The sequence below is a fragment of the Myotis lucifugus genome, unplaced genomic scaffold (genome assembly GCF_000147115.1).
Source record: "Myotis lucifugus unplaced genomic scaffold, Myoluc2.0 scaffold_159, whole genome shotgun sequence".
Lineage (NCBI taxonomy): Eukaryota > Metazoa > Chordata > Mammalia > Chiroptera > Vespertilionidae > Myotis > Myotis lucifugus.
Window position 1 is genome coordinate 1,209,846 of NW_005871207.1, and position 16,635 is coordinate 1,226,480.

The 16,635-nt window shown below is 37.5% G+C and overlaps 1 protein-coding gene across 4 annotated transcripts in view; it reads right to left on the bottom strand.

Moving 5' to 3' along the window:
- Positions 1-16,635, bottom strand: part of EPHA5 (EPH receptor A5) — a 284,303-nt gene that overhangs the window by 64,931 nt on the left and 202,737 nt on the right. For 2 of the 4 annotated variants that reach the window (XM_014461706.2, XM_014461703.2), the window contains exon 7: positions 16,009-16,111. In XM_014461706.2, coding sequence (XP_014317192.1) covers positions 16,009-16,111 — 103 coding nt within the window. Of the gene's footprint in view, positions 1-16,008; positions 16,115-16,635 lie in introns of all 4 variants that reach the window. The other 2 variants (XM_014461705.2, XM_006095639.3) reach the window with 1 other exon arrangement.

A 16,635-nucleotide genomic window follows, 5' to 3' on the forward strand; every position in this document is an offset into this window, starting at 1 on the left:
TATATATATATATATATATATATCTATCTGGTATCTCCCCCAGTTCCTGATACAAAGCTCCTAAAACTGAGGAGACAGATTCCAGGCAGTCAGGAATCAGGACCATGGTGGGGGGAAGGGGATAAAACCCAGCTAGATGGAGTTACTAAAGCACCCCAACAAGGTGGGAAAGTAAGGATACAAGCAAGAGGCATGAACTTTAAAATGTATGGATATTGCTAAGACAGGGAGCATGCAGATAACTAACCACAAGTCAGTGAGGCATGTAACCAATCCTAAGGATGTTACTAAGGCAGCATTCTTTAAAAAAAAACAATAGGAACTAAAAGACTGTATCCACCCTCTAAATTAAAAGGCACTTGCTTCCTCTCCCCTTCACCCTTCTCCTGGCACCCAATGGGTTCCTGAATTTACTGTGGTGGGGGAGCACATCCCTGCACTCACGTGGCTTATGGCCATGTGGGACTCTACAGATAGCCTAATAGACTTTAATTCGCATGGATGTTCTCCATAAACTTTGGTTCCACTGTTTTTGTCCACAATGTCATGCTCTGATTTTGCAAGACAATGGACTTGGACTCACTCCAAATATTTAGGTTTCAAAACCATCCTAATATATAAAAACCCTGGGTCCATCGCGACCAGAGGCTCGACCAACTGGAAATCAATCCTGCAGTCAGCGCTGGGTTGCCATGGCGACCCAGCACTGACTACTGCGGCTGCAGGTGTGGTGACCAGCACTAACTGCTCAGGGGGCGGCGAATCAGGCCCAGAGAGAGGCCTGAAGAGAGAAGCAGGGTCTGATCCATAGCCTCTGTGGCAGCTGTTGATCAACACTTGCTCTCTTTCTCTCCAGCAGCCATGCCTCCATTTCTCTCCAGGCCTCCACCAGGGCTGCTGATCAGCCCCGCTTTTCTGATCAGACCCCGTTGATAGGCCCAGAGACGCTGAGTGGCATAGAAACTGACCAATCAGAACCAAATCAGGGTGAACTGTGAGGAGCCAGTGGCTGCCTAGGAGGTGAATCTTTTGACACTGATTGGCATAGAAACCGACCAATCAGAACCAAATTGGCCAGCAGAAGAGGGCAGTTGGGGGCAAGATCACACCTGCAGGGAAGGGCGGTTGGGGGCGAGATCAGGCCAGCAGGGGAGGGCAGTTGGGGGTGACCAGGCCTGCAGGGGAGGGCAGTTAGGGGCCATCAGGCCATCATGGGAGGTCAGTTGGGGGTAATATCAGGCCAGCAGGGGAGCAGTTAGGTGTTAATCAGGCCAGCAGGGGAACAGTTAAGGGGTGATTAGGCTGGCAGGCAGAAGCGGTTAGGGGCAATCAGGCAGGCAGGCAGGCAGGCAGGCAAGTGGATAGGAGCCAGCAGTCCTGGAATGTGAGAGGATGCAACAGTGGGACATCCCCCCGAGGGGTCCCAGATTGGAGAGGATGCAGGCTGAGCGAGGGACACCGCCCCCCTCCCCCCCTCAGTGCACAAATTTCATGCACCAGGACTCTAGTTGCAAATAAGATGCCAGGAGAATCTTTTGTTCCATCATTTACTCTTTGACCTTATTTCCTGACACAAAGCTCCTAAATATCTTGGAATTTCCTGGCTGGTAATACTGTCTTTTGCTCTAACGAGATGACTCTTGGTGGGCTCCCAGATGGAGGCTGGTGTGATTAGAAGCTTGGAATTTTCAGCCTCTCCCATCATTCTCCAGAGAAGGAAGAGGGGCTGGATAAGGAGGTAATGATCAATCATGCTTACATGATGAAACCTCCATAAACATCTCAAAAGGGATTTGGAGAGTTTCTGGGTTGGGGAAGTCATTCATGCACTGGGAGGGTGTCACATCCCAAATCAAGGGATAGACAGCTCCCACACTGGGGAGCCTTACAGACTCTGCCCTATGCATCCCCTCGACTGGTTATTCATCTGTATCCTTTATCATATCATTTGCTACTGTATATAAAATAATGGTAAACCTAAGAGTCTGGTTCCCAGAGTTCTATGAACTGTACTAGCGAATGACTGAATTCAAAGAGATGAATAAAGGGAAACTCCCATTTGTAATGTGACAAATAATATAAATGGAGCAACTTTAAAATGGAGGCAGAGCTGTCATCCCAGAACTGTCTTGTACATCTTATGCCTCAACCTTTGGAATGTTAAAATTGGGCAACATAATCTTTGGGCTGCTTTTGAAGAATCACTGTATGCTAAACAACTGTTTGCAAAGATAATAATAAAGCTGATATAATGACTAGGGGACTGAAATTTAAAGACATTCTTTAGAATTAACATCAGTATGCTAGCTTATCTGTATCTATAGAAATCCCTTCCTTCTAGTCATGTAATTATTCCCCTTCCCTTTCTAATAAATACCCCCTGCCTTCAACTCCTAAAGGGAACACTATTTGGATCTCTGGCTGAATGATTTTTCAAGAATAGCTATTTTCTTGAATCTCAAATAAAAGCTTGTTGCCTCTCACTTTAACTTTCTATTTTTAGGTTAACAATAGCCATGTGGAACAGAAGCTGTAGGTAACCAAGGGACCTACTACTTGTGATTGGTATCTAGAGTAGGGAGCAGTCTTCTGAGATGAGTCCTTAAACCTATGGTGCAAACGCCAGTTAATGTCAGAACTGAATTGAATTGGGGGACACCCACTTGAGGTTGCAGAGAATTGCTTGGTGTGGAAACAAACAGACACATACACATATATATCATGTATCAGAAGTGTAGAGTAAAAACACACAGGGGGAGTGTGCCTTTCTAACACATTTGCTTTTTCCTTGTTTTCTGTTTCAAGACTGAAATGTCCTATTATAATATGCATCATAGTGGTAACAATTCTGGGACTCAGTGAGAGGAAACAGCTGTCCTAATACGGCACTGATAGCAAGTTATGGAGGTGAGATGTGGGCAGCAGTTACTGCCTCATACTGTACTGGAAGCACAATTTCTTCTTCCACATCTTCCAGCTCCTTCTATTCCCACCCAATCCTTCAGCCTCATCTCTCCCTCCCCCTGTTGAAAATTTAAGAACTATGGTCTGGGCATTTCTTTCTTCTTTTGTTAATAGTTTATTAGCAGGTTAAACAACTTTAATAAATAAATTAATTCACAATAAATTACATACACATTTTAAAATGCCTTTATGTAAGTTTAGCCTTTACTGTGACAAAATACTATACCAAATATTGTTTGAAAGTATTAAAAGATGAATACCATAAAAGTACTCAATGACCTAAATTCTGCTATTATTCATATGCAGGTATAAAATAAAGATCAAATAAGAAAAGTGAGATAAATCTTAAGTAAGTCATATATATTTCAAGTTGTAAAATTTAAAAAAAACAAACACTAACAAATCCAAGTGTTAAATGTGTAAATATTCCTTTGTCTTAAGTACAACATCACAAAAACAAACAAAAAACTAATTCACTTAAATGTTGGAATCAGAAACTCTGTTTTTCCTTTCTCTGAAGACAATTAGAAGACTTAGAAATAGCACACTGAATGAAAGCAGAAAGAGAACTTGAGGTGAGTTTTCTTTAGACTGCACTTGAACTGGTTTATTTCCCAAACTATGCTTTAATGATAATTCACTGTACTTCTCTTAATCAATTTAATGAGCCTGAGGTCATTATAAAACAGGCTCTTCTCCCATGAATACCATAGGTAAAGGCATGCTACAACTAGCAAATATTATTGAACATGTTAGATTCAGTTTGCTTACTCATATATATTTGGAAAATCAAAGTAAATTTCATCAAATATTAACAACCTTTTAAAAACTTTGTGCTGCAATTATAGACAAAATCATTCTCAGTATTAGCAAACATGTACTGAGAATCTGTGCTATGCTTTAAGAATGAGAAATTATATATATATATAAAAGCCTAATATGCAAAGTGTCCCCTCAGGAGTTTGACCAACCAGGAGTTCAATGGCTCACTATGATGTATGCTGACCACCGGGGCGGGGGGGGGGGGGGTGGGGGGGTGCGGAATGAAGGGAGGCCCTGGCTGGCACTGGCAGCTGCTAGGGGCTCTACCTGTGCATGAATTTCATGCACTGGGCCTCTAGTATTTACTAAAATCAGCTTCCTACTCACACTGTGTAAAGATTCTAAACTGTATACAGATTAAAGTCAACCAGGGAGATTAAAACAACAAACAAACAAACAAACCACACAGGAAGAAAAACTAAGGCCCAGGCCTCACCCCAGAATAAGTAAGTCAGAACATCTTGGTGATGGGACCCAGCATCATCATTTTTCAAAAGCTGTTAGTTGATCCTAAATTTCCTCCAGGTTGAGAACCACTGATCCAAGAGGTACTCAATAAATACTTGAAGTGAGTGATGTGTCTTATAATAGTCTTAGGAGAATTTACTTAATGAATAAAAGAGAACAGTTTGTAATTAGCATATTAATAGTCTGCATGTTAATAAAAGCTTCACAAGTTCCTGTAGGTGCTTAAAACAATTTGTTCTTTGGTAAGTATTTTAAATAATTCTCCTACAATTTGTTTACAATGGTATTTTAATATTATCTACAAATGAAGACTGGTTTGTTAAGTGACTGTAAATTTCATCCTAGCCTCTATCTTTTAAACGACAATATTTTTTTTCCTAACATTTATTTCTACAGGTTTCTTTTCATAGCAAGTTTAATGCTAAATGGCAGAATTTTTATCCTTCTATATTTCAGTACTAGCTACTTGGATTATCTGAGAATCCTAATATCTCTAACAAAATAACAAAACTGTAAAATTATCTGAGCAATTGACCCACAGACTTACTATGTAAGTTTATATGAAAGCAAAGCTTAGTTTTGCCACAGATGGGTCAGGAGAGCCTTCAAGAAGTGATGGATATTTTGACATAGAAGTTTTTCTCTTTGAGGTAGAGTAAAGCATATCTATCTATATACATATAGATAGATAGATAGATAGATAGATAGATCTATATGCCCTCCCCTGCTGGCCTGTGGTCCCCTAACTTCCCTCCCCTGCCAGCCTGGTCACCCCCAACTGCCTTACCCTGCTGGCCTGGTCCTCCCCTGCTGGCCTGATCACCCACAACTTCCCTCCCCTGCCGGCTATCTTGTGACCACATGGGGACGGCCATCTTGTATGAGGGTGTGACGGTCAATTTGCATATTGCCACTTTATTACATAGGATGTACATATATATTTTTCATATTTATATATGACAAAGCTCATACTATTAATGAAGCATGAAGAAATGGGGCTGAGTCACAGGCAAAGGTTGTGTACAGGCATTTTAGACAGGTCTATGGAGTCACAGTAATGGACGTGCATGTGCTCATGCCTACATGCCTTTCTCAAATATACTCTCAACCACTGTAAAATTAATTTTCATCTTCCAGGTCCAGTTTAAATCTACCATCTCTGTAACAATATTTCTGTACTCACTAAGGCAAAGATAAACGTATTCTCTATTTTATTCTTGCACCAATTTGTCAAAAATACAGTGCTAATGGTGTTACACTAAAATTATCTGGTTGCATGACTGTCTCACTTAGACTGTCCATGTTAAAGTATCAGAAAGCATATCAAAGGGTCAAATCCACCATAAAAGCAAACTCTACCGGTCACCAGGGTAGAAAAATCTACTGTAGTGAGCCCGTAACAAAAGAGGGGTTGCACGATCCACAAGTATTTTTGCAAAAAGCAGCTCCAGTGTGATATTTTGAGCAGGAAAATTAAATTCTTTCACCTTTATATGCATGATTTAATTTTTATCACTCAAATTTAAATAATTAAATGTCAGTACTATATTAGTATATACACATGTGTTCATATACTGTATTTACATGTGCATATAATATGTAAATAAATGTAAGCTTTAAGTTAGATATGGTTGACAAAACACTAATGCATTTTAATGTATTTGGTCTACGTTACCTTATCCAGTATAGATATATTTTTAAACCTTTTGAAAATGCAACTTTCTCCTCAAGAAGCAAATAAGAAATAGGACATTGTAGGCAATGTATAGGTGGGGCAACCAGCAAACTTTAAACTGATATCTGACTTCAAAAACTGGCAAATCACCAAAAATGCAGAATTTTTGTTTCACCTAAATCTCAACTTCACTTTCTCTATTATTTTTTTTCGTATCTCCCCCTTTCCTCCTCTGGCATTGTAATTACATTAAGTTTTGTTAAGTTATTTGATAAATCAAAATCCTTCTTAAATAATTTCTGTCCCCTAACAGCAAAATTACATTTTTCCATAAATCAATAATATTCAAGGTAACACTGATTTGAACTAGTTATTCACCTGATCATTTAATAAAAGAAATTCACAGTATATTTATGGCTGCAATCCTTAAAGTGTTTTCTTTTCTTCTAAATTAAAAAAAAAATATTGAGCACTAAGTTTATTAAAAGCCTGTAGTATTGTTTAGTAAAATGTATGAAGTGGCAGACTGAATATACACATGGGCAATGGTCAGACCAAATAAAAATATAGAACTTTGATTCCAAATCTGTAGCAGCAGCCCAGACAGCCAAACCACAACTTGTGCAGCAATCATCCCAAATGATTAGGACTTTACAAATACATACCAGCTTCCATGATTTTTGTCTCCACTTCCAACTTGGGACCAATTGGAGGAAGCCAAAGATGTCCCCCTAACCAATGGCATAAGATGCCCCACTTACAGTTAGCCCACCTCCAGCTACCCATGTCAATAATATCCAATCAAGGTATACCTGAAGACTTCTCTCTTTATTTTTATTTTTAATTAAAAACCTTTCACACGCCACTGACTGCTTTTGGATTTCTGCCAAAGGCAAGTCATGGTGCCCGATTACCTTGCTATAGCATGCTCCTAATAGATAGCCTTTGCTTGCTCTCATTTGGGTGCATTTTGTTTATTTCCACGGAAGTGAACATCTTTACCAGTTCAATAAAGATAAATTACCTAGATTCTTCTTTGTACTCTCCCCCTATCCTAGTTCTGTTCTGGCACAACAATATTGTTGAGATACAAAACACTAAATGATGTGTTTGTGTTACAGGAAGACACCTTTACTGAACAATCAGTTATCTCCACAGCTAGAAGCCTAATGTTACCATAAGCTCCTCCCACGGAACTTTCTCTGACTGGCAGTCATTTCATAGCTGACACTGGTCTATTTGTAAGTCCTCTTAGAGAGAAGTGTATGACTGTCATGACTAACCTTGCTGTGCTTACCAATTTTAGGTTTTAATTTATTTTGAGAGAAGTAGAAAAGAAAAAAGTAAGGACAGGTAAAGTAGCAAAAAGTCATGCTAATTTTTCCAGCTTAAAAGTAAGAATATTTTAAGCACAACTCTGATAATAAGATTTATTTTAAACACTCATTTGTCTTGGTGAAAATATGATATTAATTAAAAACATGAGTGGCTCATAAAAAGGAGATTAGTCAAAGAAATAAGTCAAATATTTATGTTCTGATTTATTTAGCTCTCTTCATTATGGCTATTGAATGTTTTTCCAAAGTTGAATCACATCTATCAACATTATACCTATAAAGTAGGAAAAAAGAATGACTAATGTTTCAATTTAACTACTTCACCCTCAAGTAATTAAAGTAATGTGGAAGTATACTGAAATTATCAAACAAGAATGTGTATTTTGTGAGAAAATATTATGGGGATTGAATTATGAGAATACCTTAAAAGAAGGCTAAATGTTCATTTTTATATCAAACTGTTTAAATTCCATGTAAGTACATTTTGTTTTCTATTATTGTTGGTCTGTATTATTAAAATTATACATTATGATAATTGTCATGTGTTTAAAATTAAATATAATAAATGTCAACTATTTTAATACATTATATTTGTATATAACATAACTGGTTATTATTATTACAATTACTTTATATAAAACAATGGTGTATAAATGTATATATGTAAGTGCATAGTGGTGTATAAATATGTTTTTATATAAAACACTAGAGGCCCGGTGCATGACATTCATGCACTGGGCGGGGGGTGGGGTCCCCTCAGCCTGCCCTGAGCCCTTTTGCAATCCAGGAGCCCTTGGGGGATGTCCATCAGTCAGACATCCTTAGCACTGCCTTAGTGCTGCTACAAAGGCGGGCCGCTACGCTCGCCAGTCATCAGCCTGGCTTGTGGCTGAGCAGCGCTCCCCCTGTGAGAGCACATTGACCACTAGGGGGCAGCTCATGCATTGAGCGTCTGCCCCCTGGTGGTCAGTGTGCATCATAGCGACCGGTCATTCCACTGTTCAGCTGATTTGCATATTACCCTTTTATTATATAGGATTTTTAATTGTAACCATATGTGATTTCCCAATAGGAATTTACCCGACTAAATATTTAAAATATTTTTAAATTATAACATTTAAATGGATATGATCTTGGTACAAACTAGATTAGAAGAATAGATTGGAGAGCCCAGAGGCAGGATAGATAAAAGAATATCTATATAAACATTATTTAGTATGCTGAAGGTGGAGATCTACAACTATTTTGTTCACTTGCTTCATTTCTCAGCAATGAATATATTCCCAGACATGACTCAGGAAACTGATTTTTTGTTGAATAAAGTTCTACCCTTTGGCATAGGGCGATGCTATTGATTTTTCTCTGTAGAGCTGGGTATCAAGTTCCTGTGAGAGCCTATGTTATTGTGGTCTCTGAGAGTCCTGGTAAGATTCCCAGAAACCTAGCAGAGTCTTCCTTCACAGCATAGCATCTTATGGCATGCTAGCCTGCTGCTCTGACTTTCAGATGGGGATCACATTCTTAAAGAAATGGCGCTTCACACCAAAGGTATATTTTGCTCTTGTGTTTTTTACCTGCACTTGAAATCCGAGAGTCCCTAGATGCTTTGCTCAAATCATTTTCAGCTTTGCAAATCAGTGATATGAACTTGTTTCCAATGCCATAGAGTTTTTCCCTCCAAATATTTGCCTCCATATAACTTCCTGAGTGTTTGATCTGTGAGAAGTCACAGGTGGGATATTCAATAATGTTGAGTAATTGACCCAGTTACCCTCTTGGGTTCAGTTTCCTAGGATGGTTTACTTCCCACAGTGAGCAATTAGTTGTTGCAAAGCTCCTATTCTTTCTGGCACTATTCCACCCTGATCCTCATTTGTCAGTTATTAATAAATTATGAACTGCTCACTAATTATCTTTGATTCAGAGCCTTTGAAGAAAAAAGCATGCAATCATGAGAAAATAGATGGGATAACAACTCTCAGATAGTAAATCAATACACACGTCTGGATTTATTACAGTATTATAAAATCACATCTATTGCTAATTCATAAACCACTGAGAATAGCTTTTGATGAGCTCTTTTCTAAAACCAGTGATTGCTCATGTGATTACAAATATTTGTCCATAATTTATTTTCAAATAAAATATTATTAAAATAAAATATGCTCATATAGTAGTTGTTTTTATCAAAACATATCAAGTTTTGAAACTAAATAATCTTAGTTATATTAGAGATGCCAAATATATCAACCTCTCCATGATGTTCCTAACTTAAAGAGAATCAGGAGAGGAGTATAAATATGTTGACATACATTATTATTTATAAAAGGTAATGCTGCTTGAGATCACCAGGTGCATCATCACACTGGCATTAGCAAGTCCAGATGTCAAATAAATGATATAAGCTGGTGAAGATTTCTTAACTCTTACATAATACATCTTTGAAATCATTGCATTTATTTTGTGATGGCACCAAAATGTTCATGTTTGAGGAAGAAAACATATTTACAAGGTTAGGTATTCTGTTAAGCCTATGTTAGAGTTTACTGACATTTCCCTTTTCCCAAACTATTAATAGTAAAAAATGAGACAAAGCACATGAAGTAGTTGATTGATGCCCAGAAAATAGTTCATCTGTTTTTACAGACATTAAACCACTGCTAAGACCAAACTTATCACCTCAGGAACATCATAGCATGAAAGTCACATATAAATAGCCCTAAAGTCATACCCAAGGCCAAACAGCTTCAGAGGATCTTTCCATCTCTTCAGGAATTATAGTTTTGTTTTGTTTTGTTTTCCAATTTTAAAACTGGCAAACAGCTTTACCTTTCTTGTGTTTACATGCAAAACATGTGTAAATATGTGTGGCACGTATGTGTGTAAAGTGTGTGTATGTCTTTAACCACTGAGAGTACATGTGAGATTAATTATAATAGAAAAGCAAAGTCTGATATTTTCTTAGTTTTTAATTAAATTTGTGAACATGTAGTAAACGAGGGATCAGAAACAGGTGTTAAAAATGTATTCTTTAATCTCAGGATGTCTATGGTAAGCCAAGTTAAAAGAATAAAGTTTCTGTCCACTGAAAGAGGTTTTCTTTGTATTTTCTGTACCAAAAAATCCTGATAATTTAGGCTTTATATCTAAGAAATGTTCAGGAATCAATTTCCAGAATGAAGTCCCCTTATAAAATGGGATCACCAAGAAAAAATGACAACTAAATAATATTAGTGATCAGTTTCAAAGGAAAGAAAAAAGAGGGGAAGGACACAGTAATAGACTTTTTCAAACATAAACTGGAAGATGGTGAAAATGTCAATCTCTGGTAAAAGCCTGATTGATTAAACAATTTGTATCTATAAAATAGTATATAGTAGAAAAAAGCCACAAAATTAAGCTATGATAAGTAAGTTATCAATGTGCAATGTCATTGCCAATAAAAGAGAAAGATTAAAAAACAATTACAACATGCTGTGCATATCAGGAAGTTTCATCTCTATCCACCCCAGAGTAATTAGCTCATAGCTTGCTGAGGCCATGTCAATTGTTTAGTTGTTCTATGAAAATGCTCTATGACAGGAATTTTCAACCTTTTTCATCTCATGGCACACATAAACGAATTAGTAAAATTCTACAGCACACCAAAAAACACAGGTTTTTTGCCTTTCTGACAAAAATAGATATTATTATGATTCATTCACACTAGACAGTTATTGTTGTGTTGCCTGTTGTCATTTTTAAAAATTTTTATTTGACAATCTAAAGGAATTCATATGAGTCAACAATCCATAAATTCATAAGGTTGTTATTTTTAAAAAGTAATATATTTCTGTAAGACAATGCATCTAAAATTTTATCTTACCACATCTTGGACTTAGTTATGCTGAAAATTTAAATTTGTGTCTTTGGTGTAGATGTGATTCCAGTATAACTGAGTTATACTAAAACTTAGTTATTCTTATACAAGAAACTCAGGGACATGTGGAATTTCTGTGTATGTGTATGCTGAGCTATATTCAGTTACCCAATAATAGTTTGTGTAATGTTATAAATATAACAAAACAAAGTGCTTTTAAGTCATATATATATATACATATATATATACATATATGTATATATATATATATATATACACACACATATATATATACACACACACACACACATACATACATACTACTAGCCTGGTGCACTAAATTCGTGCACATTGAAAGGGAATTAATTAGAGGAATGTAATTTGGACTCACTATCTAATATCAATAATATGTGAGTGTGAGGCAGTCCATGTTTTTGAAATTGAATGACATGAATTTTAGCTATTACTTTGCCAAAGAAATGGAATTTACAGATATCATTTAAAAGAGCATTCAGCTTAATATTAAAAACTCTGGCTACCAAGTCAGGTCTGTTTGCAACTTTTTGCCAGCGTTGTAAAATGTTTGCAATATCTGCCCATTTGGGGTTGCATGTCATGGTTATGAATAAATCGGGCTTGCCATACTTTGTTACAATTGCCATAGCATCCTGATATCGCTGCTGCATATTTCTGTGACTACCCTCAGAAGGTGATGGAAGTATTATCATTTTACCAATAGGCACATTGTCATTTTCAGATCTAGATTTAAGATAATCCATCAAACCACTATATTTTTTAACTCTCAACTTAGATTGGCTTGCTTTGATGAAATTTATCTGATTGGCCTCTATTTTTTAATACGAATCCATGATAAACTGTTGAGTTAATTTTCCTGCATTTAAAATAAGATTAAACGTGTCCTGCACAGAGAGATGAAATTCATAATACTGCATTTGTGTGAGTCGTGTCCTTACATTTTGTCTAGTATTATTGTCAATTACACTATTGTCTCTGATTCTTAATGCAATATCTGTTCCCCAGCCTTTTTTACCATGTGGGAAAAGAATAGGATATGTCATTGCATCTAATGTAGGAAACAGGATATTGATTTGTTTCATTTTAGTGGCATTTGGACTATTGGGATCTGGTTTACAATGAATGAGCAAGTCCCTTTCAAAAGGAGGTTCTCCATCTTCGTTTCTGAATATGACAGGAACCTTGGTTACACGGGGAGAATTATATCTACCTGGGTCACTGTTACGCTTGTATTTAATTGCCATTGTTACCTCTGTAGGAGCAATACCTTTTGCTGCTGCTTCAGATTGGGCTTCCTTTTCTACCTCATGTAGCATCTTGTACGATTTTGTTAATTCATTTATGTCATGAATGAGGTTGTTGATGTTGATCATGAGTCTTTCTGAGCAGCCCTGGTTTTCTGGCATTGCTAATCTTTTACTTGTAGCTTCAGCTGCAACCAAAATATAGAGTTGAGCAAACTTCCGAGAAACACCATCCGAAGGATGTAAAGTTCCAGTACGGTGGTAAACTTGTCCGTGTATTCTAAAACAGTATGGCCCATATCCTGATGGCGATGCAATATTTGCACCCATGGAAGCAAAAGCAAAAGAACTATTTATGGAATGAATATTTTTCATGAAATTTTTACTGTCAGAATCTTCATTTGTCATTAAACTTTTTAAATATGCCGGGTAATCTGGAAAATGTATATCATTTATTTTTTTAAAATATATTTTATTGTTTTTTTACAGAGAGGAAGGGAGAGGGATAGAGAGCCAGAAACATCGATGAGAGAGAAACATCAGCTGCCTCCTGCACACTCCCCACTGGGGATGTGCCCGCAACCAAGGTACATGCCCTCGACCAGAATCAAACCTGGGACCCTTGAGTCCGCAGGCTGACGCTCTATCCACTGAGCCAAACCAGTTAAGGCAGAAAAGGTATATCATTTAGACAGACTTTCCCTTTGCTACAACATCAAGTAAATTTCCCATCGGATGGTTTTTCATCAGAGAAATTTAGTGAAAGGCAAAATTCACATTGAACAGTCATTCCACCACAACTATGTTCGAGAATTGCATCCTCATGTACTCCATTTTCGCTGAGAAGGCAGTTCCTACCGGTATTGGTAGTACTTGTTGATGACTGTTCTCTGGGCATATTCTGTCGTTGCCACCGCTTTCTTTCAACTTCAAAGGCATGTTGGTCTTTAGACATTTTCTGACGATAACGCCAGTGTTTTTCGGCATCAGAGTGACGTTTTTCCAGTATCTGTGTTCAGATACATCCTGTCACAGGCACCGCCTTCTTTCAAGATCAGATGTACGCTGCTCTGCAGACATTTTCTGTCGATACTGCCGGCATCTTCCAGCTGCAGAGCTATGTTGTATCAACAGTTGTTCTTTAGACATAGTCCCACCTCTCTACTGTCACGGTCTGAGATGCAGGTGAATGAGAGTCCTGGCTATCAGGCTGCTGAGAGCTGTCTGACCAAAGGCTGATTCTAGCCGATTCTTGGGGATGGGACTTCCTCCTCCCTGCTGTCAGTTTCCACAGCTGTGATGAGGAAGCTGGGGTGACAGAGGGAGCTGCGCTCTCCAAGCCGCCCTCTCTCTTGCTCTGCTCTATGTCCAGTGGTCTCCTACTCTGCCAAGTCCTCCAAACCTCCTGCTCTCCGCCCGCAAGGTCCCAGGAGCCTGCGGGCGTGGCTAGGCATGGGCGGCCTCGCCTCCGGACCGGCGAAGGTCCTGGGAGCCTGCAGGCGTGGCTACAGCCTTGCCTCACGGAGCCAGTGAAGGTCCTGGGAGCCCGCGGCCATGGCCTCCTGGGGAGCCTGACACCTGTGTATGCAAATTAACCTCCATCTTTGTCAGGTTAATTTGCATAGTCACTCTGATTGGCTTGTGGTTTGTGGGCGTGGCTTGAGCATAGCCAAGGGATGGCTAATTTGCACGTTTCTCTTTTATTATATAGGATATGAACAAAAAGTGGCTTTTTCACATACAGATAAGAAGAATCCATAAACCTGCATGTCATCAATAAATTCACATTAACCTTTCTTAGGTTAAATAAATAGAGTGTGAGAAGATTACAATAAAATATTTGTTATATTTGATTTGTCTTTTAATAAACCCACACAAACAAAATTTATTGGCTTCTAGACCTTGATTTATTCTTCCTGTTTTACTCATTTCTCCTAAGTGTGGGCTCAACAAATAAAATACCTTCTTATGATCCCAATTCCCTAAATATAAGTAATGCTTCTGGAGTCATCGGAAGGGAAGAAACAACTCATCTCAGTCAGAAGTAAATATATCATATTACAAACCAGCTCTGCAAATGTATCCCAGTTATCTACCCTTTGGGGGTAGAAAAGACACATTATCACATGGTAGTTTTTTTAGTAATTACAATTTACTCAGCTTAGTGATCTTATTTGGTAAAAATCTGAGCAAAGTTTTTAAGACAAGACTGGTGGAATTAGCTCATCTTCCAGAACTCTGGAACAAAGGGAGAGAATTCTTCCCAGGTGCCTTTAGAGAGAAGAGAGCAGTGGGCACAAGATCCCCAGCTTTCTGCCTGGAAAGGGCTAGCTGTCCTCACAGAACACACACACAGCTTCCCAGAGATTTTCTAAAAATGCACTGCTGTTATATTAATTAAAAGTAGGCAATGGGTTTCTACATATATTCTTAAGAAAAGCCTGAGGACTCTTAATTGACAAGAACTAGAAGAAATGGAATTTTCAGGTACAAAGAGAAAGGGTGTTCAAAGGAAGTAAAAGTTTTATGAAAATAAATTGTTGCTACTGCAATTTATGAAGATAGTCATAATTCTTTTTAGAATGAAATATGTAGTGTATTGAAAAGTTCCTAATTCTGCATATTTATGACTTGAATAGATGCTGAAGATTAAAAGTAAATGACTAGAACAGTAACAAAATCAATATGAATATTGATTTCCTGACTTTTTTGGTGGCCTTACAGTTCATCTCACATATTTGTGCAGGTTTAAGTATTTCCATGAAGACTTTCATCAAGTTTTCTATAATATTCTTATACCAGAACATTTTCAAATTGAAGCTCTCATTACTAAATATCTCTTTTAACAATGGCCTAGATTAAACATTTAAATATGTTTGTTGTAGAATAGAGTACAATCATGTTTCTATTTGTCCGTTTAATTATTTATATATATTTTAGGAAAGTTTTTATTGGGACTCTACCTATTTTATTTTTCTTCAAAATAAAAATGTATCATATTAATGTATCTATTGACAAAACATTCAATAAAATTTACTTTGAATACATATATACTATGATTGATGTATTCAGGTTGAAATCATTCAGAACCTGAAAATAAAAGCAGGCATTAAAAGGGCTGGTTATGTCACAAAACGCTTGTTTGCCGAAGTGTCTGCTTTGTATCCATCACCCTGTTAGGCCAGAAAGCTGGCTAACTTGAATTATTAGTCCCATTCCTCTCAACCCACTAGGCACAGACATCGTCTATCCCAAATGCTAAAACAGAAGCAGGCAACCATAAATACTTCTGAGAGGAAACAAATGTCAGTTTAAAAAAAAAAACTCTATCAAAGATACGGTTTTATAAATGACAGAATAAACAATAAGTTAATATGTTTCTTGTGAAGAAAGCATACCTGACAAAGACAAACTGTGTGCTGAAAACCTAGCACTCACAGGGACAAGGTAAGGCTTAAGAAATACATAAGACATTGAGGTTGTCTACTAATAAATGTGTTGCTTGCCTGGTTTATTTTGGGATGTGCTTAACAGCCAAATGGTCAGATCAAAGTAGGGCAGACACCAGCTGCAAAAGTTGAGAATCACAGCTTCATCACTTACCTTCCACTGAGGAGGAAGCCCATAACCACTGCCAACAAAATGACTCCCACCGTCACAGACACAGCAATTATAGGAATCTGGCTTTGATCGCTGGATGCTGCAACTGCTGATAGAAGACAGAAAATGGAGTTTGTAGTTAACATCATCATATGCATTCAAATAAAAACTGCTTAATGGTCTATAATCAATGCATGGTTTAAGCAATTCACCCACACGAGGCTGGGATTTCCCTCTAATATCTCTTCTCAAAAGTGTGTAATTGAAAAAAAACAACATATTTATGGAAAAATGTTTACTCTCCAAATGGAGATTTGAAAGAATCACTAAGTCACTGATTATTTCCTTGTCATCATAGAGAAACAGTGTAATTGTTTGCACAGTAGTCATCTAGGGATCTTTGGTTTTCATGATAAATGGGACTTAGCCCTTGATTTCAAACAACTTACTCTAAATAGGAGGTGCTAAGTCTATGAGATCTGACATGCTTAGAATTTGCATGTGGCTGTTCAGTAGAAGAAAAAAAAGTCTGGTTACCTTACATAGACATAGGTTGACGTCCAAAATTATGTGATTATGACGTCAGTGAAGTTAAATGTAATATCATTATTCTAGATATAATTTTAGACA